Source organism: Syngnathoides biaculeatus, chromosome 15 (genome assembly GCF_019802595.1).
Source record: "Syngnathoides biaculeatus isolate LvHL_M chromosome 15, ASM1980259v1, whole genome shotgun sequence".
Classification (NCBI taxonomy): Eukaryota; Metazoa; Chordata; class Actinopteri; order Syngnathiformes; family Syngnathidae; genus Syngnathoides; species Syngnathoides biaculeatus.
This window is the reverse complement of record NC_084654.1, coordinates 14,475,413-14,500,462: the sequence shown is the minus strand read 5'-3', so window position 1 is coordinate 14,500,462 and position 25,050 is coordinate 14,475,413. Positions and strand designations below refer to the sequence as shown.

The 25,050-nt window shown below is 41.8% G+C and overlaps 1 protein-coding gene across 1 annotated transcript in view; it reads left to right on the top strand.

The window, feature by feature from the left end:
* The window catches only part of LOC133513438 (latent-transforming growth factor beta-binding protein 1-like), a 118,763-nt gene that overhangs the window by 56,191 nt on the left and 37,522 nt on the right, over positions 1-25,050 (top strand). The window contains exons 9-19 of the mRNA XM_061844244.1: positions 9,911-9,985; positions 13,378-13,500; positions 15,351-15,515; positions 17,955-18,260; positions 18,901-18,920; positions 19,094-19,130; positions 19,538-19,597; positions 20,905-21,030; positions 21,144-21,272; positions 21,416-21,535; positions 21,629-21,748. Of these exons, the coding sequence (XP_061700228.1) occupies positions 9,911-9,985; positions 13,378-13,500; positions 15,351-15,515; positions 17,955-18,260; positions 18,901-18,920; positions 19,094-19,130; positions 19,538-19,597; positions 20,905-21,030; positions 21,144-21,272; positions 21,416-21,535; positions 21,629-21,748 (1,281 nt within the window). The remainder of the gene's footprint in view (positions 1-9,910; positions 9,986-13,377; positions 13,501-15,350; positions 15,516-17,954; positions 18,261-18,900; positions 18,921-19,093; positions 19,131-19,537; positions 19,598-20,904; positions 21,031-21,143; positions 21,273-21,415; positions 21,536-21,628; positions 21,749-25,050) is intronic.

Sequence of the window (25,050 nt, the reverse complement as noted above, 5' to 3'; positions counted from 1 at the left end):
TATGTAGTAATGCATTTTCGATTTGTAAATGTGACACAGACATTCGGAATTTTATGGCAGGTGACAATCGTTGTCAACATAGCTTTGCTACTTTTTTCCAATACTATCACACAAATACCACCCCTTACTTGATATCCAGTATTAGAGCCATCATCCATCCATCCATCCATCCATCCATCCATCCATCCATCCATCCATCCATCCATCCATCCATTTTCTTCCACTTATCTGAGGTCAGGTTGCTGAGGCAGTAACTTTAGCAGGGAAGTCCAGACCTCCCTCTCCGCAGCCACTTGCTTCAGCTCTTCCGAGGGGATCTCGAGGCATTCCCAAGCAAGCCGAGAAACATAGTCTCTCCAGCATGTCTTGGGGCGTCCCCGGGGTCTCCTGGGACATACTCAGAACACCTCACCAGGGAGGTGTCCAGGAGGCATCCTAAATAGATCCCTGAGCTACCTCATCTGGCTCCTCTCAATGCAGAGGAGCAGCGGTTCTACTCTGACAACGGTCACAATAACACTTCCAAGTTTCACTATGATTGCCCACATGAGCATTGGAGTCCCCCAGCGGGAGCGCTCTCCAACAACCACTCCAAGGACTCCAAAAAGTGTGGGTACTCTGAACTGCTTGGTGCAAAGGAACATACCACAGCCAGGTCCTGTCCCCCACCCAAAAGCGCAGGGAACCTACCCTCTCATCTACCGGGGGGAACCCCAATGTACAGGTGCCGAGCAATTGCCGGGAGCAATTTTAAAGCAATTCCAATGTTGCTATTTATCAAGTGAAATTTTCCATTACTTCTGAGTTACTTTCACCGAAACAAATATGGAATTCTGAAGTTTGAGATTAACTTTAATGCATTGGTGGATTTGAACAAAACATCAGTGCCAAACGACAAATGAAAATTCGGGCTGTTATCAGGAATTCTGTTCTCAGCAATTCAAATGTTCCCAACAAGTCTGGTGAAATGATGTCTTGTTTCCACAAGGTTAAAAATCATTTTCATGGTGAGGTTGTAATTGGTATGATAAAATTTGCTTTGAAATGCAATTCCTCACATTTGCAAGTTGTTTCTCCCAGTACTGTGGAGACTGAATTTTAGAGCCTTTAAAAGTTTCAGATTTAGGATTGTAGGTTCAGACTGACCTCCAAGGTAACCAGAAAATCAGCGGCTTCCCTCTGGACTGGATGAGGAGGTGGATTGGATAAAGGTTTTCATTGGACCGCAGAATTTGTTAATTCTGAAGTTAGGAAACATGAAAACCTAAAATGAGAATAATGAGGCAAAGGGTGAATATGAATCAAGGATATTTGTGTACATAGATTGGATAAACACACACTATGAGAGAACCATTTAAAAGCTCAGATCCAAGATTGTGTTGCAATAATAGGGGTTAAATAGGAATGTTTTTTCATAAATTCATATCAGGTTCCCTCAGCAAACTTTTGCTCTGTCTTTGTGTGTGAGGATGACTCTTGGCAGCCCTGCCTTTCATTCCATTTTCAACAGCGATTGGAATTTAGCAATCCATTTTTCTCTTCATCTGTCAATGCTGGTTTTTGAGACGTTTCCATGTATAAGATTATGAGAAGTCCAATGAAACCGGATCAGACACCCCCCTAGGGCCTTTCGTAAGGCTAACTGGGTCCTTGTCGTGTCATTTTTGCAGGGCAGTTTTTCCCCTGTCCTCCACCTCACCCCTTTCCTGCCTTGGGAAATGCCTGGCTGTTTCTGTCCCTCCTCAGTCGCCCTCACACTGTGTCAGAAATTGCCCACTGATGTACCACTCACATGACGTAAGATAGAGTATTTGAAGTGAGGACAAAGAGCCTAGATCTACATCCTTCCATATGAAATCATCCCACCCTGTGTTCCCATCAGTTCCTTAAACGTGTTTTCAAACATTCATGGAAAGGGCCAAAGCCTGTGTTTGGGACTGCTTTATATTAGTTCTAATCACAGACGGACACGTACGTAAATGGCCAACAAGAACCAGAGGTGCTACAATTTCGTATAGGAAATAGGCAGCAAGGAAACAGATGCACTGTAACGTCTCTGCAGCAGCTTCTAATTAAGATTTGATCCATCCATTCATCCATTTTCTTTTGCTTCTCTGAGGTTGGGTCGCAAGGGCTTTAGTGGGGAAGCTCAGTCTCCATTCAGCTCTTTCAGGGCGTTTCCAGGCCAGCCAGGAGGGAGTCTTCCCGGCGTGTCCTTGGTCTTCCCTGTCGTCTCCTCCAGTGGGACATCCCCTGAACACCTCACCAGGGAGGCGTCAAGGAGCCATCTTAATCAGATGCCGGAGCCATCTAGCTGCTCTCAGTGTGTATGAGGAGCGGCTCTACACTGAGCTCCTCGCCGATTAGCGAGCTTCTCCAATGTCTAAGGGACAGCTCAGACACCCTGTCATAGCAACTCATTTCAGATGCTTGTGTGCGGGATCTTGTTTATTTGATCACAACCCACAACTCGTGACCATAGGTGTATGCCTTCTCCAAGTCCACAAAACACATTTAGACTGGTTGGGCGAACTCCCATGCATCTTCGAGGACCCTGCAGAGGGTGAAGAACTGGTCCAGTTTTTCACAGCCAGGATGAAAACCACACTGCTCCTTCTGAATCTAAGATTTGACTTCCTGATGGACCTCCTCTCCAGCACCCCGGAATAGGTCTTACCAGGGAGGCTGAGGAGTGTGATCCCTCTAGTGTTAGAAGACAGATACAGCAGAATGATGGAGTCCCCAGTACGAGCGCTCTCCTCCACCCTCTCCAAGTACTCCAAAAACAGTGGGTACTCGTAAACTGTTGTTTGGTCCATAGGCATAGGTAGGAAGGCTACCGTCTTGTCCACCGGGATGACCTCAAAGTGCAGATGACAAGTCGGGGGGCATAAGTATATGGACACCTGCCTCTCAATCCTTTCACCGTGGACAACTCCAGAGTGGAAGAGTCTAGAACCCCTTTCAAGAGGACTGGTACGAGAACCCACTCCATGTGTGGAGGTGAGCCCGACTATATCCTGTCAGAACTTCTCGACCTCACAGATCAGCTCGGGCTCCTTCCCTGCCATAGAGGTGACATGTCCCGAGAACTTTTCTAGCTGCGGATCGGATCATGAAGGTCCCCGCCTCCAGCCACCGCCCAGCTCACATTGCACTCTCCCCCAATTTGATAAAGACCTCTAATCACTTTTACGATGTCTATCATTGAGCTGCAATTGCATTGTCCGTAGAACGATGGGATTTTGCCATCTTTGTGAGGCAGTGTGCTTAATTAGGTCTCTGTGAGTCTTACCGCAATGAGAAATAAAGCCTAGTTAAAGGCTGATACATTTTCAAATTGGTGTTTCATTTCATAATTGGATACATGCGACGTTGAGCAGATTTTTATTAGAAATTTACACTGGCATGTCTTCCTTTGGAGCCATCCCAGGTGGTTAATGCGCCACAGCGAGCAAGAGATTAGGGAGGAATGTAGGTCTGTTTTGAATGTGTGTTTGATGCGGACTCCACACCCGTCAACATTCGGCCTTTAAGCTAAATTGTCCAACTTAATACTTGGAACATACTTTTCAATAACGATATTATATGAAAACAGCTACAGCAGTAGTTATTATTGGAAAATAAGTCCCATGTCTTTTCCCTGGTGTTAAAATGTGGCACATGTGTAACTAAACTTAATGCAAAGCACCAAGGCAAAGCATGTACTATTATATCTGTATCAACTGAAGGATTTTGGTACTGTATTAATCTCATGTATGCATACAAATCAATTTTGTAGTTCAAGAACAGCCTGCAGGGGAAGCAGAGATATTTTAGATTCAGGGGCTATTATACAAAACTCAATGGTAAAGCTGACGCATGCCAAGGAGACATTTGCCTTTAAAAGCAAACAAGTTCCCTTCAAATTGTTCCCTCCAATCAAACGTTGACTCCAAGAACAAGAGGAGATGGCTTTGGCATCTCACGACGTCAAACGACTTAAACCCTTCATTGATTGCTGTGGCATGTGCCCCAAGTTCCTTTTGTGTACCACCAGTTTGTTCCATGGCAGCATGTCAGAAAGTGAATTACTGGAAAAGGGTCCAAGGGAGGTCTTAGCTGAGATGACGTTTTTTTTCCTATCAAGAGCTCTCCGGTGTAATAGATGGTAATAGCGTTTCCATTTCCCATCCTGTAGATGGCATCAATGCTTTGTGGGCCAAGGGAAGAAGCCCGATGGTAAATATCGTATTCTCTCGAAATCGATTCCCACGCATGATGGTGAAGGACTCTGAGTCATCCAACTGATTGACTATCATTAAATCACCTATGCAAGCAAACTCTAGGCAGGGTGGTCTTGCCGAAAGACTGAATTAAAGGGCGATTTTTGTAGAGCTGAAGTCACCATCTGAGCATAAAAGCCATCTCCTTTATCAGTCTTTCTGCCTCAAGTGTTTACTTGTATTTTGCATAAGCCGCCCTCTCATTTGAATACTCTCAGGAGGGTCTTCATTTATGGAAAATCAGATTTAATTCAGATTTAGGACTGAACTACCCAAGAGGATTTTTCAAGGGATTCGAATTACACCAGACAAAGTCAGGGAATTCAACGAAATATTATTCACCATTTGCCAGTGGCATTCACGACACAATTGAATGGAGACAGACAAAATTAGTTAGGGGTGACAAAGTCTTTTGTTAATCAGGGCTCAATGGATGGAAAACAATTGGAAGTGTTTTTGTGTACGTTCGGTGGATACAGACCAGTCTGCGTCTAAACTCATTGTAACCAAGGGCGACACTAATGATGCACAGCTTGAGCTCACTCTTGCAAGTCGCTGCCTGTGAAACTCTACACAGACATTTTCTACTCAAATGATCGTAGGAGCCAGCATGAGCAAGCACGCATCATTAAATGATTCAAAAACAAGGTAGCGCCTTAGATTTGTATGCGACGCCGCAAACAAGTGGGCCTTATTTTTGCAACATCACACAGAACTTTACAAACCTCAACAAAAATGTACAGTACTACATGACAGGATGTCTACAGCATTAGAAGAGGCATGTTAGGTACTGCTTGCAGATGTTCATTACCTGCATTTTTGCCCTTTTGGAGCAATAAAGATGCCAAAATGAACTCGGTGAACTGAACCAAACATTTCCTGATGCAGAACGCCCATAGGTTCATGTCCAGGACCATTTCAGATGCTTGTTCCTGAAAGAGATGTTCTCCTTTCCGTTAATAAGCTTTATTGAGACAGACCTCTCCCACTGGGTTTCCCTTGGCATGTGCGCCCTGCTGTCACTCAAGCCCGAATTTCCCTGATCCGGTCTCAGCAGGAGGGCATGCCCAGCACCCTGCCACAACAGCTCATTACTCAGAAACATTGCAGGCGGATTAGGCTGGTGTGTAGGAACATGATGAGGTGGGCAGACAGGAGTGCAGGCGTCACTCTGATACAGTCCCCCTTTCTTCTCCATGCCCCCTTCATACTGACCCAATTCTGCTCTATCGAACCCTCAGGTACGCCGAACCTGCTTGGTCCACTAGGTCACAGCAGGACCAAAACACATTTCTCATTTCCAGAAAGCTTCATTGTGGCACATTCCAGACACTCCTGGGAAAGTGGCACAGATTCAATTCTGATTTGGTTGTTGTCATGACTGGACATACACTCGATGGAATAAATATTCGGGGCACCTCAACAATTACAGGAACTAAAAAAAATTTGCACTCCACCCTAAACAGCTTCTAGTCTTCTGGGAAGAATTGCTGCAATTTCTTTCATAACATACCTATAACCTAAGACATCTTTTCCCTGTCTCACTGTCATGTGCAAAATATAACAGTTTTTGAAAAATAGCCAATTATTTCCGTCTTTTATTAATTTACATAGTACTCATACTGAGAAGAAAAAACAACGAGTTGGCTTGTGGTGTAAAAAAATTCTCCTGTAGATTTGCAAACATTGTGAACTGACGACAAAAAAAGCTACAAAAAAATTACACATTACCAGACCTTTTTTTTTTTCAGATTAGACAGTTTTCGAACTTGAGCTGTCACCATTAAATCTTTGTAGAATCAATTATCTCACCCCCCCCTGAAAAAATTGCATTTACCTATTTACTTATTTATTTATTTATTTTTATGACTAACATGCATTTAATTCTCTTTTCATGAGGGCTGAACTTCTATCCTTAAGATGAATATGCTGATACTGGGTGTATGGTATGAACTGTGCAGTGTTTGAGACAACAAAATCAGCCTTTGCCAAGCACATAGCATTCCCAATTAGCATTAGCGCACTAGTTATTACGATTTTACTTTAAAACAATGATAGCTACAATTCAGTTAATCCATACATCGTCCTATATGTACATTATAGATCTAATAGTGTTAAAAATCACTTACAAATGCTCCTTTGTCATTTTTTGGGATGTTATTCATGGCCCAACAGTGTGTACATCGGCAACAAAACTCTATGCAGTAAACCTGGAAGTGGGCTAATGGTTCCAGGCAGTGAAAATTGTTTCTGGGTGGGGCAAATATAGTGTTATTAAATATTTTTTATTGCTTCAAAACAGAAATTTTTGCATCGACCAATTTTTGCGGTCGACTCAGCTGAGTTGCCGATTTTATTTCATAGCCCTAATTTAAACGTCATAAGATGGTGGTTTGTAGGCTAGCACAAGAGAATACATTCACCACAAATTATTCTTTGAGCCTATAACATGAAACAGTTGTCTTAAGTAAGGCCATGGTAATATTTTTTTCTCTGAATTTGTTCCTACATCGTTGTTAATGCTCCCTGATTCACAGTCCTCCAGAACAAGTATTGTATACATCACACCTGGTAATGGTGCTGATGCCACCACACACGTAATTATACGTTTTTAGGAACGTGCACACAAGTTCAGGTTGACAAATTCTGGCCCTACTCTCACATCTGTGACTTCTGCCTAAATCTGAAAAGGGCTCGTGTCTGTGGGAATTCCAATCCAGAACCCAGAGAACCTGTCCTTTGTTCTATGTTAACATCTCCATTCAATGTGATTGATGGGGTTTAAATCAGGATTCTGGGTGATTCAGAGAAGGGCCTTACGAAAACTGTTCCTTCAAAAGGTGGACACACTTAAATGTCTTGGCAAAATTAGTAATTAGGTTTATCCTAATAGGGATCCTAGGATTCTTGCCCAATCCATGATTGAGGCATTGATGTGTTCTTCCGCAGACTGTGGAACTTTGAATCATCAGGGCCTGTTTGCTACCAGTGACTAATTTGTCACCCCTGTCGAAACAAATTAACAAATACATAATAAGAATGGCTTGTGGGCTGTCACTTCTAATGTGTGATGGCAGAAGGAGGCAAATCATAGTTGCCTGAGCCTGCCCCGATCCAACATCAGAGGGTCGCGTCGGGTCCTGTTTGTCCACAGTCACAATCCACATAGAAGTCACATCATTCTGGGGCTGCTGAACACTGGACAGATAAAACATCTGGTCTGTGGATGCTAGAGCCTGCATTCTTTTTTTTTTTTTTTTTTGATAGGATAGTCACTATGTGCTGTGTATAAGAATAAGGTATTTTTGATTTTATCTCATTGTAAAGAATGCTGAAGTTGCCATCATGTCGCCAACTAGTCTATAGACCAGTGAGATTGGTGTCAAAATAGCCTGTACGAGGTGTCAGAAAGGTTCCAAAACTCTTGTTTTTCCTTTAGAAGTAACCCCACTGCAGTCTAACACACTTTTACAGTTTCCTGTGCCACACCTTCTTGCACTCGTGAAAGGATTCTTCCAGGATTCTGCGCATCAAAGGTGTCAGTCTCATCGTGATGTCATCCACATCTCCAAAACAGGTCCCCCTTGATGACCCTCTTGTGATTGGGAAAGAGGAAACAAATGACATGGAGCCAGGTCAGGTTAGGAGGGCGACGCTCTTCTCAGCCAGGAATTTTTGGATGCTCAGGGCACTATGAGCAGGCGTGTTGTCATGACACAGTAGCCCCGAGTTGCCCTTCCACAAGTCTAACCTCTTGTTGCACACTAAACGGACAACAACACAGGATGATTTATCGATGCGCTAGCTAATCTTCTGGCAAGAAGTTGCAGTGGATGCGTCAAAAATGCGATTAACTTGACTTTGATTCTCGACTTCGATTGATGGTCTCAATGGCTTTTTTCGGCCTTGGCGATGTTGGAGTTTTGCAGTGAACACTGGGGTTTGGTCTTGAGTTCGTGCTCTTCATTAGTGAGGACTAGAAAGTCTGGTCTCACTGGTCGCATCATCACTTACTGCTCATTGCATGACAACGTATCAGAGTATTTGTACGTAAGAGCAGTGGAAAAAGGTTCAATTGCTGCAGAGCTGAGGTCGCAGTTCTACTCTTGGGAAATTATATGGAAAGTCAAAATTTGTAGTTCGAACTATAGCTTTTGTGACACTGATCCTTGAACCTTTCTGACACATTGTGAGACTAAAAAAACAAAACAAAACCTTCATGTCTTAAAAATATATACCATCATCAGTATGAACACTTGAATATGATCATATAAACGTTTGTGTCTGTTACTGAGATATTTGCACTAAATTCACTTTTTTGGGTTTCAGTTTGTTGAATCATCATCATCCTTTGGGAAAAATACAAATGAAACCTTGGAATACATTATTCAAACCTTTTCTTGTAATATTAGGACATTTTAATTTTAAAAAATCACATCTTTAGTCTGGTAATATTCATATATTTTTTTATTTTTATAATATTGACTTCATGATAAAAAGTAATAGGTTGTAATGGGTTTTTCTCTTTGTATTTTGACTTTACAGTACTCTCATAAAATAACATTTTTGACCAATACTTACTTGGTTAGTGATATTGTATTAGACTCTATTCTCATTAGAATGTTTCTAATTTCCCTTATTGCCCAACCAGTTTGTACTGAAGTAAAATAAACATTTGCCATTTTACTTTGAAGAATGATGTGCCTTTTCCATTTTCTTGATTCACGAACTTGACTGCCTGAGCGTGAATCCAACAACGATGACAAGAAGAACAAAATTACATAACGATTACTTTGGATGAATGTTGCTGTTTGGTGACTCATGTTGCATGACTCAAAAGCAAGATAAAAGAAGCGCTTCCATAATTGCTTGAATGTGTTGGACATCCACGCTCGCACACAAACACACACACACGATGTGACTTTTTGCTTTTGCCGTACGGTAGACCACATTGATCTGTCTGTACATTTAATGGAGCGTCCTGTGGCTGAAACTGGTGCCGAGTGACTGATGACCTGATGTTTTTCAGACATCTGTCAACAAACTTTACGGTCACACTGGGGCATAAATGTAAGCGCTGACTTATTTACAGCTGTGCTCTCGTGACTGTCAAACACACACACACACCTGAAAAAAATGCTGTTAAATTTTTCGCAACACAGTCCTAAACACTCTGTGCCATTTATTTATCGGCAGTTTAATTCCGTCTTTCTTTGCAGTGCACTTTCCCGTCAGTTAAGGCTAAAGGTCAGCTCGGGCCTTCTTCAATACATTTATGAACAACTCCGTTCTTCAACATCCCAAGGGGTTGCTGAGAATTATTGCTTATATGATTTTACATGACACCGAGTGTTATTGCTACATCCTGTTGAATGGCAGTGCTGTCTTATATTAAAAAAAAAAATGTTCCAAAAAAAAAAAAAGGTTAATGGGGATCCATTAACATACATTCACTCTCGGGGTCCCATGGGGCCCAGCTGTAGGTCTCCTCATGTTTCTGTTGCCAAGATTCTCACATCTGTAAATTATACGTTCCTCTTCTAACATGAGCTCCCTGTCTACATCAGTGATGAATGCAATACTTTGTGTTCGAGAGTGTTTTTGCAACCATAAAACATTGCCGTCTCTTTTTTTTTTTTCCACAGCATATGCAGTGATTGCAAATGGACAAGTGGAATGTCCTGTCGGATATAAAAGAATGAACGTGACGCACTGTCAAGGTAAGCATCAAGTTTTGTGTATGTGTGTGTGTGTGTGTAGAACAGTCACAGAGTGTTCTGTATGTGCTAAAAATCCATATGTTTTCTACATACACGGACCCCTGAGGACTTCAATGAAGTGTTCCTCGCTGTGTGCGCGGCCCCTGCGGCGGACAGGTCAAGACCACAATTAGCCTTTCACCATCACCCTTTGATTGGGTTGACTGGGTATCTTTAAGTATGTAGGAGAATTATGCGGTAGTCTGGCCCACACCAGTAGTAGAGGAGATGTGATGTGACTGGCTAGCTTGTCCATCCGTCTGTTAAAAAAAACAACATTGAGTCATTCCTGGAAAAGAAAACAGCATATTTCGCTTCATCACAACATCCCAGAGGGGGCTGGCTGTCAGCTGTCTGGCAGGTCATGCTTGAAGGAGCCACACACAGTGTCGAAAATGCGGACATCGCACCATTCGGACCGTTGAAATTGAAGTTGAAAGTCCAAAGTCGAACACAAAAGAAAGATTGGACCTTTTTCGGAAATATTCAAGAAAGAATTTGAGCTAAACTTGGAGTTTTGGAACAATTTGAGTTGATAATTAAAACAAAAAGGCCCATATTGTGCTAATTTGAAAGGAACTGCTTGGTAGAAAGATGTTATTTGGCTTCACTTTTTGCAGGTGCTAGTGGTCCCGTCTGATTTCTGAGCTGTTTTATTGGCCCACAGCTACGAGTGTTTGATTGAGAGACATAAAAAAAAAAATCCTGTAGACAAGGGCACACTTGTCTTTCAGTGCAATGCCAACCAGCTAAAATAATGTATCTTTAATTCATTCATGCTTTTCCTATGCGATCGTTTCAAGATGTTCCTCCGTTGCAGCTGCTTATTTCTTGAATTCCAAAAACAGCCAAGCTGCCAGTCCCCCATGGTATTTTTTTGGTAAGCCTAATGTCCCTTTCAGCTGTTGCTTCATTCCCCAGGGACTTTCCTGAAAGGGCCTAAGAGAAAAAACAGACTTTTTCATATATATATATATATATATATATATTGTCCTTGTTTTTGGAGTGGTGCCTAGCATGCCAACCTAGTAGACCTTCCACTCCATCCCACTGCTGTTGAGTGTACTTTCTCGGAAACATATACTGTATCACGTCACATATGCTATAATTAAGTGCTTCTCTAAATGTTGACACTTGTAGGTTTTTCCTGTTCTTTTACTAATTGAGCCATATTAATTAGGCTATTGAGATGTATTGTTGGTTGTAAAATAGTAACATTTAAGTATTTTTAAATACTAATGATTTAAATGGGAAACAATGCAAACATTATTTTAAAGGCAAAAGACTGCTTTAGTACTCTCCTACTGGTACTCTACTACTATCGAATGATGCACTTTTGCCCCCATGCGGTATGTCTGGTTTTAGACCACAAATAAATTGTATAATACTGCCATTAGGCTAAAACACTTGGTAGCCAATTTCCTTTCCAGTGGTCCTTTGTAATCCTACCATTGAATATAGTTTATTACAGGTAGTCCTCGGTCTATGAATGAGATCCAATCCGTTCCTACAGGAGTGACTTAACTTGAATTTTGACTTAAGTCGAATTCCACCATTAAGGTCAGAATTTACATCAAAATACTTAGTATAAAAAAACAAATACATTGAAATGAACAAGATGAGGCACTTAGCATTACTGCTGAGAGGTGGATGGAGAAGAAGAAGGGAGGCTGTGCTCAGCTATTGGGAAGGAACCTGGTCCTCAATCCCCTCCATCTCGACAAGTATCAAAGAACCTTGTTTTGCGATCATTGCATCCGACATAGGAACGCACCCTTTCACAAGCGCTAAGATACCGGCTTTGTCTTTAAAATTGTCACCATGGTCGACCGATTGAAGCCTTGGAGGTGTCGGAGTCTCTCCTTTCTCCAATCATTTGATCTTGAGCTTCGTTTCCATGGTAATGGATTTTCTTTAGGCTGCATTGCTAAAAGACACAGCTTTCTTCTTTGGGGCGATAATGTCTAAAAAGGAGGGTGAAAAAACAAGCATTAGCCAGAAAAAATGGCGGACGGGGGACGGGCGTTGTAAAGTCGAAACGTCTTAGATCGAAACTGTCTTAACCCGAGGACTCCCTGTACAAGGGTTAGAAGTGGTCTCGTAAGGATAGAAGACACCATCAGATAAGACAAAACCTTTCACAAGTATTTGCTTAATTACATTTGGTGTTGCATCTGTGTTCTTACTGCGAAATGCCGGCGTGAGCAACCACGCATTCTAAGTCAAAAGGGATGTTGAGATTAATTTTCGTCATGGCAGGATGTCATTCAAAGTCAGCATCAATCCCAGTCGACCCAGCAGTAGACTGTAACAATAGCACTAATCTTGGACTCAACCATACCACGGATTAGAGACCCCATGTGATGAAGGCTGAGCGCAAGGCTAACCTGAACTCTGACCAGAAGACATACTGCTTAAACTTAACCAAAGGCCCCATCCTTGTGTGAAGAATATTTTACAAGATAGCATATAAAATATTACATGGTCTTTCGCAATAATTCCTGATATGAAGGGAATGAGTGAGGCATGTCACAACAGTACACTACAGTTACACTAAAGAATGCAAGCAACACAGAGACTTGCCCTACATTTTTTCCCTCTAATCTCACTTTTTCCAAGCAGTCAACAAGAAAACAAAGGCTATTTAATTGAGATTTTGAGAATGTCAGGTGGTCGGCTGTCATGGTCGAGTTGGGGGAAAAAAACGTCACGATGTTCCAGTTGTTTTACATACAGAATAACAAACCCTGGTGCCCAGTGCGACTGTAACGGCTAAAATTGGAGAAAAAAAAGTGTCTGACTCCTGACTTCTGGCTCCTGGCTGGCATATTAACTGGCCAGCTTGTTTTATTGCCTCTGGAGCTGCAAATTCCACTGCTTGCTGGACCCTCTGACCTCATCTGAATATGCTGGGACGTGTAAAGGATAGAAGGTGATGATGTAAAGCAATTAATCCTCATTTGCCTGATTTGTCCTGATCTCTCTGATTTTAAAAGGAATGAACGTTGGAGCAATATCATGATCACTTCCTTTGTGCATGTGTTTTCTTCATGTCATCACTTCTCCTGTATTTCATACCGTCGGGTAACCAAAAGCATTCCATTCATCATCACCTCCGAGCAGCTGGCATTTTTTAAAGTGTACGAATCATTCTCGTATTTTGTCATCTGTCATTGTGTAAACCATTCCTAAAAATGACATAATTGTTGGTCTTACAGCGTGACAGCTTTACATACTCAATATAAAAGAAATGTGATATTAGCATTTCTTTTCGAGGAGATCATTTGCGGTTCAAACACGACCTGTCAAGGTAAAAACAATGCTACATGGCTGACGCAATGCATATTTCACAGATATCAATGAGTGCCTCCTGCCCGAAATCTGCAAGAATGCAGAGTGTCTCAACACCAAAGGAAGCTACAGGTGCACATGTAAACCTGGTTTCATGTTGGACCCTGCCAGAAGCCACTGCGTCTGTAAGTATTGTGTGTGTATGCTTTAAATCTCAGGGCGATAGTACCTCAGCCTGTAAGATTTAACTAAGTCAAATTCAATTCGCGAACATTTGGAATTTTGGCCTGCTTGTTGGAGATATACCCTTTTTTTTGTTTTAGTTTTAGACTGACAATTTCCATTGAGCACTCACAAAAAATACACACTCGATATACTTGGAAAGTCTAATTGTGTACAATGAGCGTCAGGCATTTACACAAATTTTAGCATATGCAGCATTTGGGTGAGTCAAGTCCACAACGCACCAAATGTTAGGCATATTCAACTTTTGGATGAAACATCAAGATGAACTTCAGGTACACTACGACCTCTACAGGTGCAGCAAATTAGATTTTCCATATGTTTGATACATGAATCAATCCATACATTTCCCAGTTCAATGGACCTTTCTGATGGCGATCCTAAGCTCCGCCCCCTTAGCCATGTCCCACAAGCTTACAAAATGGCGATTGAACAGAACATGGCTGTAGGCGATTCTATATTGCGTATTCCAGATAATATTGGGGTATGTTTTTTGCCAAATGCATCAGACTTGTCCAAGAGAGTTTTACAGAGAGGTCTCAAACTATTTCACGCAAGGATATGTACACGGAATTAAGATTTTGGACCGAGCAGGACGCAATGTCAGAGTTACAGCGAAACATTGGCCACCGATACAAAATAGTTTGACACCTTACAAACTTCATATATAAATCCAACAGGATAAAATAGTGGAATTGTACTGTGCATGTAAAGCAGGATGAGTACTTTTTACTTGGAAAGATCACGAGTAATATCATAGTAGTCTTTAGAAGTGAGTGGGTGTATTCATTTGTGTTGGCTCGTAATGGAACCCGGTGCTCTGTCTTTAAAGTCGGATGTGATACAAATAGGCAAATAGACGTTTCTCTTGTATGACATGGCGCATTTACGTATCACTAACCCGACTCGTCGGCATAAAACATGACACACTTCATTCAGCAGGTCAGTGATACGCTAAAAAAGTAAAAGTTGTTCTCCTGCAGTGTATAAAGCACTGATAATAATTCAATCAAACTCAGCGAAGATACTTCTCCCTCACTTACCTTCGAATATACGGCGTTATGTTTGTTGATATTGTCCACACTTAGTTGTACGTGCGGTCTTCCGCAAGCCTTCATCCATTGTAGACACTTCGTCAACAGTGTTTTAGGCTTTGGAAAATGAATCAAGCGGGCTCCTTGTAACTTAGCAGGATATTTTTTCATCAGAATTGGATTTTTTTCATAACATGAACTTTTCTAAGCGCACGCTACTGACAATTAGCATTGGGACAATACGGCGAGAGGGGCATGTCAAGCCAAGGGTTAAGACAATGCGGCTATCTGATTGGCTATTATTGTACGAGTGATTGACAGGTCGGAAAGGTCCATTAGAATTGATATTTAACTTTCCTCGTCATCAAGCTATTCCCATTTTGGCATCATGAAACCCAGCTAGCACCTAACAATTGATCAACAGTATTTCGCCATTGCCAGGCTTCATCGAGGATGTTGTGGCCATAAGAGTTTATTTAGTATGTTCCAAAACAAATTTAGAGACACTCAAAGAGTCACGGAAAGGCATGAAAGTCGAGGTCCTTAGTAATGTACTAATACTGCTCGAATCTCTCAAGGTTACATTTCATAATGTCTAGGGATTGCTATGATGTATTAACAAGGGTTATAACCCTCGGTTTGTTTCCCGAACATTTTTTCAGTGACACAATTCCTCAGCAGAGTTTTTTTTCCAAGTGATAAGCAATCTGAACCCGTCTGTTAAATTGGTTAATGTGATTGGTGTGTTTTCTCCCTAGCTGACAAGGCAGTTTCAGACCAGAAGGCGTTTTGCTACAGATCGGTGTCAGCGGGCACATGCTCGCTGCCGCTTTCCCAGCACATCACCAAGCAGATCTGCTGCTGCAGCCGCGTGGGCAAAGCGTGGGGAGATGGCTGTGATCGCTGCCCTTTGCCCGGATCTGGTATGTCCATACAATTACTGTTGCAGGTCAAATGTCCTCTATCTGCAAACATATTACTCCATCTAAAGTTTTACTTCCAGAGCACATATTAGCTCAGTTGCTGTTGTTTGTAGAATTGAAATGCTACAAGTGCAGTAATCCTTTGCTCTATAAACGCAAAGGTTGTCAGTGTTTTTGACAGAGATCTCACAGAGAAATTAATTGAGTCAGTCAGTTCGTCAGCACCTTCTTTGTCTGCCAGCTGTGCAAATGAGTTCAGAAGAACCAAAATGTGTTTGAAGTGGAAAAAGACCAAAAGCATAACGTTTGTCATATTTTGGAGGCTGCACAAGAGTGGGAGTCAGTTTTTGGGTTATCGCTAATGTCCACTGAGAGAAATCCCACTAACAGACGGGCGAAGCTCAGAAACAGAACTAAATACCTTGGCCAAAAAAAACAGAGGAAACTGTCAACGTTTTTTCATACAAATGTGATATTCAAAGTTCGAGGGGGAAAATGGGATAATTTTATGGACTGGCCAGTGAATTATAAGGATCGTCACAGATCAAATATCATAGACCCCTATGGTGCTACTTGGACCAGGAGTGACGCATCGCCTTTGTGCCTGGCTTTTGTACAGCCTGACACAGTGTCTGAGTCGTGTTCTGAACAAAGCATTCAGTTCTATTGGTTGTGACCAGGTAACTGGATCCTGCCACCTTTTATTCCCAACTTTCAACCCAGCTCCTATGATGTTGCTGTAGATCGTATCGAGCCCAATTTTCATCCACGTTTCCCTCCTTTGCTTGCTTATAACATCCAAAAATTCCCTCCTTTACTTACACCATATTTAGCTGACATTTCGTACATTGTTTTTCCAGATCCTTTTGGCATAGAGTTCCTGCTCTTAGGTTAAATAGGGGACACTGCGCTTCTCCCTTGTAACTGTGGTTCTTCTTTGTAATGGATTCACCATCACTGAGGTTTGCTGGACTCCTACTGTCCGTCTAGCAAGCAATTAGTAGAGGTCAGTGAGTACTACATGATTCTCAGCTATTTGGCTGTGGAAATATGCCAGGATCTTTCCAAAACCCATTGTTGGTAGCCCAGAGTGAGTCCATTTGTCCACCATTAATTTATAATAGACACTGCTCTTGGAAAACCTCATATTAATACAGTTGCACAGATGGCATTTGGAGATTAAATATGAATCACAATTACACCCTCCACTGTGGTCGTGTTTGGGGCCCGAGACGAGTACTGTACAGTACTGCAGTAGCGTGGTAGTGTGGACCGCAAAAACTGACTAAGTCCAAACTAAAGAATCTTTCACACAGCACTTGGCAAAGGTGTCTGACGCCCTCCTCTTTTCCCTTCATTGTTTTTGATGCAAAGGTAGAAGCACATTTTGACAAGACGTCGAGTGTCGCGTCAATGCAGAGGGCGTCTGAGGCTCAGCATCAAGTTGGATAGAAAAATTTTCTATTTTGACGCATTGACGTGATGACGTCAGAAAGCTCCTTCAATGGGAGTGGAGGTGGGGGGGGGTACTTTTGAAGTGCTACAGTATGTTGGCACAGTTGTACTTTAAACCGCAAGCAGGCATGATGATTGTTGTGTGCCACTATCCCGAACTTTTGGCCAATAGAAAAATAACTTATTGAGAAGTATCTGCGGGAGGCTTTCACGCACTCTTTCACACCCTCAGGCTGAAAAACACCTACAACCATTTTTCCTGGAACTCGAAAGCTCAATAACAAGTTTTAACTCTGAGTTGCTGCCGTGAATTTTTTATGGGATATTCCTGCGCCGCACCCATTTTACCGTTGTCTTTGTACTTTGACACAGGGGCCTTTCAGGCCTTAAGACTGACGAATTGAGACCAAGTCAAGAACCAAACAATGTGTTCCAGAATTAAGGAAAAGACAAAGGCAGGGCAAAACAAAAACTTTGAGAAGTAGTGACAAAGTAAAGCTCAAGACTAAGAATTTTAGAACAAGCTCAAGACTTGGGCAACGTGAGACTGGCTTGAAATCAAGGCCAGTCAAGACATTACACATGACTTTGAAGAGTTGAGATGAAGTCAAGACCAAGAGTGAGGCAATGTAATACTGCTTCAATAACAAGAAAATTAAAGTTAAACATAAAATGGATAATTCTGTGACCTTAACATGCATGATCCGGTCACCTTATTCGATGCAAATTTTTCTAAAAAACCCCATCAACTGTTGCACCTTTAGCCCCAAGATGTGGCTATATGGGAATTGTTGATGTGGTTTAGCCAGACAAATCATGGTATTTTCTGGTCTATGTCACAGTAATTGAATCCTGGTACCCAATCAAGACTGGTCACAAGTCCAGTTTTCATTGCTTACCATCCTATAAACCAATGTTAATACTGTATCAGTACAGTATCGACTTTGGTTTATGTTTTTTTGCTGCTGTGTTTCCCACGAACAGATCACTTCAAGGAGATCTGCCCGGCTGGTCACGGATACACCTACTCCCGCTCTGATGTGCAGATTTCTCTGCGACAGCTCGGGGAGGATGATCTTCAAAGTACTGGATTGTCTTGGGAGGAGCAGAACCCCACACATCCTCAGCTGCCATCTTCCCATCCTCAATATCCCACCCACCCACAGACTCCTCAAATACCCCAATGGCCAGAGTACCCAGAGTCACCAGAATCACCTCGGCAACCTGTGACTCCACAGCAGCCCCCCCAGACCTTTTTCCCAGACAGAGAATCAGCACGACAGCCTGAAGGTGATAAGAACTTGTTTGGTACTGTAAGTTTGATTCTGAATGGAATAAATATTTACTAAATGTGCACATAGTTATTTAAGAGTTGCTTCATAAAAACACTTTTACCACAACCCCTATAGTATAAACATGACAAGGCTGCAGAGTGATTTAATAAAATTCAATTTTTCCAAGAAACCAAACATCAACAAGACGTTTTGATCTCACCAAATAAATGCAACATGGAACACAATTGGATCCGTGGCTTACAGCCATTAAATCCCAAGTATTTCTCATTGATGGTGCATTAGTGTTTGTCTTCAATGCCTAACCCTAACTAATCTTTGGTCTAGTTACAATATTTTGATTTACACAGCTATCTATTAACATTCTGTAAATGTTAATGGCTAGTCATCTCATTATTTGACGTTTATTTTCCATGTCACTCAATTTTCTTAAACACAACTTTATTTGACTGCCTTAGAGGATAACTTTATGTGCCTAAATTTGAAGTGTGCACTGATGAGTTTGCACGTTATCCAAACTGTGGCTTTTGAGGGTTTTTCTTTAGATTGGTATCATATGTTCACTCCATGTTTAGTAAATGTAAGTTAAATAGAAATGCAACACTGATTCACTTCCTCTTCTTGTCATCTTCTGCCAGATGTGGAAATTCTGAGCCCGGTAAGTTCTTCGTCCGTGTTGCAACTCTTTTTACGTCTTATTGAAATGTTGACATATGTTCATTATGATCATATAACAATATACCGCCATATTGTGAAGGAAAAAAAGGAAACATTGCTATATTGTGCTCCTATAATAACTGAAATCTTTGTAAATGTGTTCTTGTTTTCTAGCCAGCTGTTGTGACAGACTCACCATTGAAATATCCAGGTATTGTTTGCCATGCCCTTTCTCGTACACACCTTACACTATTTACTACATTTGTGATCTTTAAAATTCCAATTTGTTTTATTTCTTACAATCAAAGACCAACTATTGTATGATTTACTCTCTTCAATCTGATCATGTATTTTGTGCAATGTTTTCATTTAACAGAGTATTGCCAATTATAGTCTGGGCATGCTCTGCTCCTGCGCCAGTGAAAACAATGACAATCCAATTTTGACTGTTGTCAGCTTGCTATTGTTCCATTTTTAACATGAAAAAAGTATAGATCCTTTTCCCTTTCAAGCTGCCTGCTGAGTGACAGTTTTAAAACAAGCACTCTATAATTTAGGCACAGTGTTAGTTTATACTCGGCCCAATTACAACATAGTTAACATTATTCTTGCTTCCAGAAGTTGATACAGACTCACCAGCCAAGCCTGATCCAAACGAAGCACCCCTCACCGACTCAGGTAAAACGTGTATTATAAAAGTATATGCAGACCCATTGATTATCGTAAATCCCGGCCTACAAAGCGCACCTGGTTATAAGGCTCACCCAGTACATTTGTAAAGGAAATACCATTTGGTGCATACATACGCCGCAGCTGTGTAAAAGCCGCAAGTCACTGTGAATCACTGAGCCACGGCAGTAACACGCTACCGCAGTGCTAACAGGGCCGGACTGGTAAAAATCACTTCCCCGGCACATATATTCCACCGGTCTCACTCTTACCTTTTCTGCTCGAGTGGCCCCTTGCGGCCGTTAGAAAAAATGCACAAATTAGCCGCATCACTGCATAAACCGCAGGCTTGAATGCGTGTGAATAAAGTCGCTTCTTATAGCCCGGAAGTATATATTTTCGTGTCAACTTACTAAAAAGCCCTTTTGAAATAATTTCATTGAAAAAGGGAATAATTACGGAGAAACAACGTGCAATGAACAACTGTCTTCATTTTTGTCAAATTCATTGTTGGTGGATACTTTCATGGCGAGTAGTGGAAATTAACTTGTAAGATTTTATGTGCAGTAAACGTGAATTAAAGTTTGTTTAGCGAAAAATACACATAAATATTAGAAAAAGTTCAACATGTGTTTTTTTCAATTATTTTGGATTATGCCTACACAGTACATTCTGACAAAAAGTTTCATGTCCAAAATTATTCATACTCCTACTCCAATGTTTTCCAATGTTGATTGAGTCAGTGCACCTATTGAAAAATTCTCAAGGCACACAAGCAAACAAAGATCTCTCTCTCACACTCTCTCTCGCTCTCGCTATCTCTATGAAATTGGAAAATTTCTCATGGCATCCCTGATGATCTCTCGCCTGACTTAGGCGCTTGCAACCCTGTGACTGAATGGCAACCAGTTCAGGGTGTCGCCTGCCTTTCACCCGAAGTCAGCTAGGTTAGGCCCCAATCATCAACATTCATCATAATCCTAAAAATATATATATATTTTCTTGCTCGTCAAACAAGGTCCAGTTTGGTGTATTTTACTACAGTTCCACAAGCCAACACCAATGTAAGGCTCTACTTGGTTCTTTGTGGGCTTTGTAAGCGGTCCACACTAAAGCACTAATTAGAACAGAGTTGTTAACTGTCTTCCAAGACCTCCACCCAATAAAACAGCAAAATGGCTCCCATAGAGATGCATGTCGGGGTTTTTTTTCACTTTACACCATCAAACCATATTGCGCAACTATAAATCAGCTTTGTTGTCTATTTGTTGCAAACCGACTGAGTGCATTACAGACCTTTCATGACTTTTTATCAGGTGTTGACATGTGCGCAAGCATCCCTTCCATTTGCGGCCGTGGGAAATGTATTCCTGTGCAGACTGGCTACACCTGCCAGTGTGAACCAGGTTTCAAACTCAGTGCTCTGCAGACCAACTGCATTGGTAAGCAACTGGGAGACAAATGGATGAGAGACCTGTGTGACCCCACCACGGAGACTTAGATATACGATGCCAGTGAGATGTCTCTTGTCTTTCCCCTCTCACTGACTCTTTAGATGTGAATGAGTGTGAGGATGAGCCATGTGGTGGAAAGGGCAGTTGCACCAACAGCTATGGCTCGTATAGTTGTCAGTGCTTCAGCGGCTACAGCCAGGTGATCACCCAGAACAGGAAGTTCTGTCAAGGTGATCAGCAGTGTCACATTTGCAATAGATGAATGCCACCTGTAGCTCCAATTTCAGCTATTTTTAGATGTGTCTATCGGCAACTCATTCTGAGGATGATTATGTATGGTATGTTCTTCCTTTTTTTTACATATTTCTTGCAGACATAAATGAGTGCAACATCCCCAACAAGTGCCAGAATGGCCTCTGCACCAACACGGAAGGATCTTTCACCTGTGAATGTGACAGTGGCTTTGCCAAGTCCTGGAGAGGCCAATGCGAAGGTGAAATGTCCCCAAAAAATTCACTTTACAAGCTGTCTACATGCATTGCGCTTGACAACCCCTAAAGGATCATGTCATGTTCTACTCTTGCAGATGTAGATGAGTGTCAAGATCCCAACACTTGTCCTAGCGGTGGTTGCACCAATACTGTGGGTTCCTATCAGTGCCAGGTTTGCAGCCCTGGCTTCAAGCCTATCAGCGATAGATGTGTAGGTAAGGTAACACAGCAGAGAAAAATGTGGAGGTTGTGTGGTCTGTGTGTGTGTGTGTGTGTTTTTAGGTCCTCTGTCTTGTTCCAAAACGCACGTTACATTTATTGAAGACTATAACTTGTTCATAGGTGTGAATGTACTGTAGGTGTGAACGGTTGCTCGTTGATATGTTCCCTGGGATTAGTTGGGGAACAGTCCAGCATGTAGCCCACGTGTCGCCCCAAAGGTAGCTAGGACTGGCTCCAGCACACCCGCAACGCAAATGATTACAAGGGCTCTGGAAAACAGATGGAGACTAAAAACAAAAAGCAGACATTTTGAATTTTGTCTTAAAATGGCAGTTTGTATTGATATTAAATTTCCCCCTTACATTTCTGAGGTTGGGGGTTTGAGTCTGGCCTCTGGCCTTTCTGTGTAGAGTTTCCTTGTCCTTCCCTTGCTAGCATGGGTTTTCTGCCGGTACTCCAGTTTCCTTTCACTTTCCAAAAACTTATTAGGTTAATTAAAGACTCCAAATTGTCAGTTGGTGTGAAAGTGAGGTGAAATTTTTGTTTGTTTCTATGTGCCCTGCGATTGACTGGCGTCCAGTTTAGGTTGTAGCTTCGTTTTGCCCAAAGTCAGCCGGAGTGGGCTCCAGCTCACTCATGAGCCTACAGAAAATGGATAGATGGATGTCTCCATGTAAACCATGGAAATCTGTCAAAACAGATGACATGTGCAGTGCACTTAAGTTCTCAGTCTCAGTATGTGTGGCTACCAAAACAATCATGGTGGAACGAGGCCCTGTAGTAGCGTTTGTACTCACCGAAAACATCTGTTTCAGTTTTTCAGTTTATTTCAAAGACCTAACAGAAAACAAATAAGTAAGCTTGTGCATACCAAAAAAAAAAAAAAAAAAACTGATTACAAGGAATCTTGAAGAATGACATCTACAGTACTGGCCCACCATGTATGCCTATTACAACATTTTTAGTGGTTTTGCAGATGAAACAAGGGTTGTTTGGACAATGTTGTCGTCTGTATGTTAAAACTATCAAAAACACAAAGAAACATTTTTTTTCAATATATTACTGTTGTGTAAGCTTTCCCTGAGACCGCTGCAATGGAAATCAGTCAGGTTTCCTCTGACTATTGGAAATTATCTTGCATTAGGTTACATTTAAAAGCTGCTCTTCCCAAATGGAATTGCCAGATCCAGCTGAGTTGACATGGCAACAAGGCCCCGGCAGTAATGAATTGCCGACAGTCTGTGATCCAGCACCAAATTTAAACAGCCTTGGTTTGCCTGAATTTGAGCTCTTTTTGTTCACATGTTAAAATGTTTATAAAAGACATTTGTATTTATACATCAAACAAGCTCACCGTAGATGTTTTATGCCCACCATGCAATGTTTGAGGCCGACATGGAAAACCACAGCAATGACGGCTGTGTTGTACTCTGCCCTCGTCTCGCTGAGTCCATTCAGTGCCTTCATGTATGAAATATCAATTCGGCAGCCATGTTAAAATCCACAACATTGTTTAAACATCTTCACTGTTTTTGTTGATCTTCTGATATCAGTGGCCCCCGAAAAAGAAAAGATTGTTTATAATACTTCCATTCGGAAGAGTCCAAATATTTTCTCTTGGCCACAGCCTTGAACAAACAGCGTGTTATTGTTGGAGAGCTCTGATTACTGTACTGTTGGGCCCACTGGAGGCCCGGTAGGATTTGATTAGCGCTGCCAGGCTACGTGAGGGGACGGGCCTGTCACTGCAGATGTATGAGGAGGGTCAAACGGTCAACTCCCAACTGTGAAGAGGTCCCGACTTGTAAACAAATCTTCTCACTCAACCATCGTGTCCTCTCGCCACGGTCTACCAGATTTGAATGCACGTAGCACATATGGTCTGTGTTGCGTTGAATTTAATGCTGAACCCTAACGTGGCCTAATTACATAACACCCTGACTGGTGTGACTTACCACATCCCCGCTCCATGACCTTGCACCCCTCTAATTTGTTTGGAAAGCCAAGATCCTGGCTTGAGTATTCCATACATGCGAAAAGATCAGAGACCGAATGAAATTGACTTCAGAAGTGTTACTTTGGCTCACCTTGCCATTGATTTATTTATTTTTCATTAGTGTGATGTCTTCTTGAAAAAAAAAAAAGTCATTGGCGTTTGTGCATCATCTAATTGCCATGTTTCCACGCAGAACTCCTCATGAACTACTTTGTTAATCTGTAGCAATCTGTGAAGAATAAATAGCAGATGAGAGGTTAAAGGTAAACATTTTGTCAACATAATCCGCATCCAAGCCTACTGGCGTTCGTCCGGGATAAACGGGCAGTTTCCCAGTTTTTGATTCAGTCATCTGACGGGAGTACGGCAATTTGCGCCCAATTGGCCGGGTCGCGGATAAGCTTAATTGCCGTTGTGATAGTGAACAGCTCCATTGCCCTGTCAAAGATTATCGCACAGGCTGAGGGAAGGCCGCATGACTGCATCTCGCCAAGCAAAACCCAATCTGTGATTTTCCCCTTTTGTAGGCCTGTTTTAATTCCTTCTATCACTTCTTTGTATTATTGTTCCACCTCCTTTGCAAACGAATGAGTACTGTAATTTCTCAAAAATAATGCACAAATTTTTCCTAAAATATTTTCAAAAAGTAAATAGAGCGCACTATATTTAGGTATGGATGAAAACAAAAAAATATAATCACATTGTGTAGTCGTATACAGGTACATCGCGTGGTAAAAAACGTATACATATACATTTCGATAAGATATTCGATGTCTTATGTTACACATTTATATATATTACGTTAATGTGCGCTCCCAACCTGAGCTCTCAGAGCTCCTCTGGGAGCTTGCATTTTATGATTGTCAGTGTAGCAAGATTGTTGCTACTGCAACAAAGATCAGAAACGACTGCCCATGAGTTTGATTCAACTAAGACAAAAAAAATGTCGACTACAACGGCTAGTGGGTATCATCTGGTGGGTATCATAACAATGTGAGCTCAAACTATGTAATACGAGCGTCATGGGGACATTAAAAAAAAAACCAGGAGCGCGCACACAATTGAAAAGCTCGCTTTTTAAAAAATGTGCCTATTTTTATGTAGTTTGAGCTCACATTGTTTGTTTTGATAGCCACCTGACGCCATAGTGAAAGGGGAGCCGAATGGAGGGGGTGAGGTTGCGCTGCGCCACCCAAACTCTTGGGATTAAAAAAATATTTCAAGTCATCAATGATGAGTTCCACAGCGATGCACAAAATAAAGCTACGATGGATCTTTTTCGGATTGGAGATGAGTCAG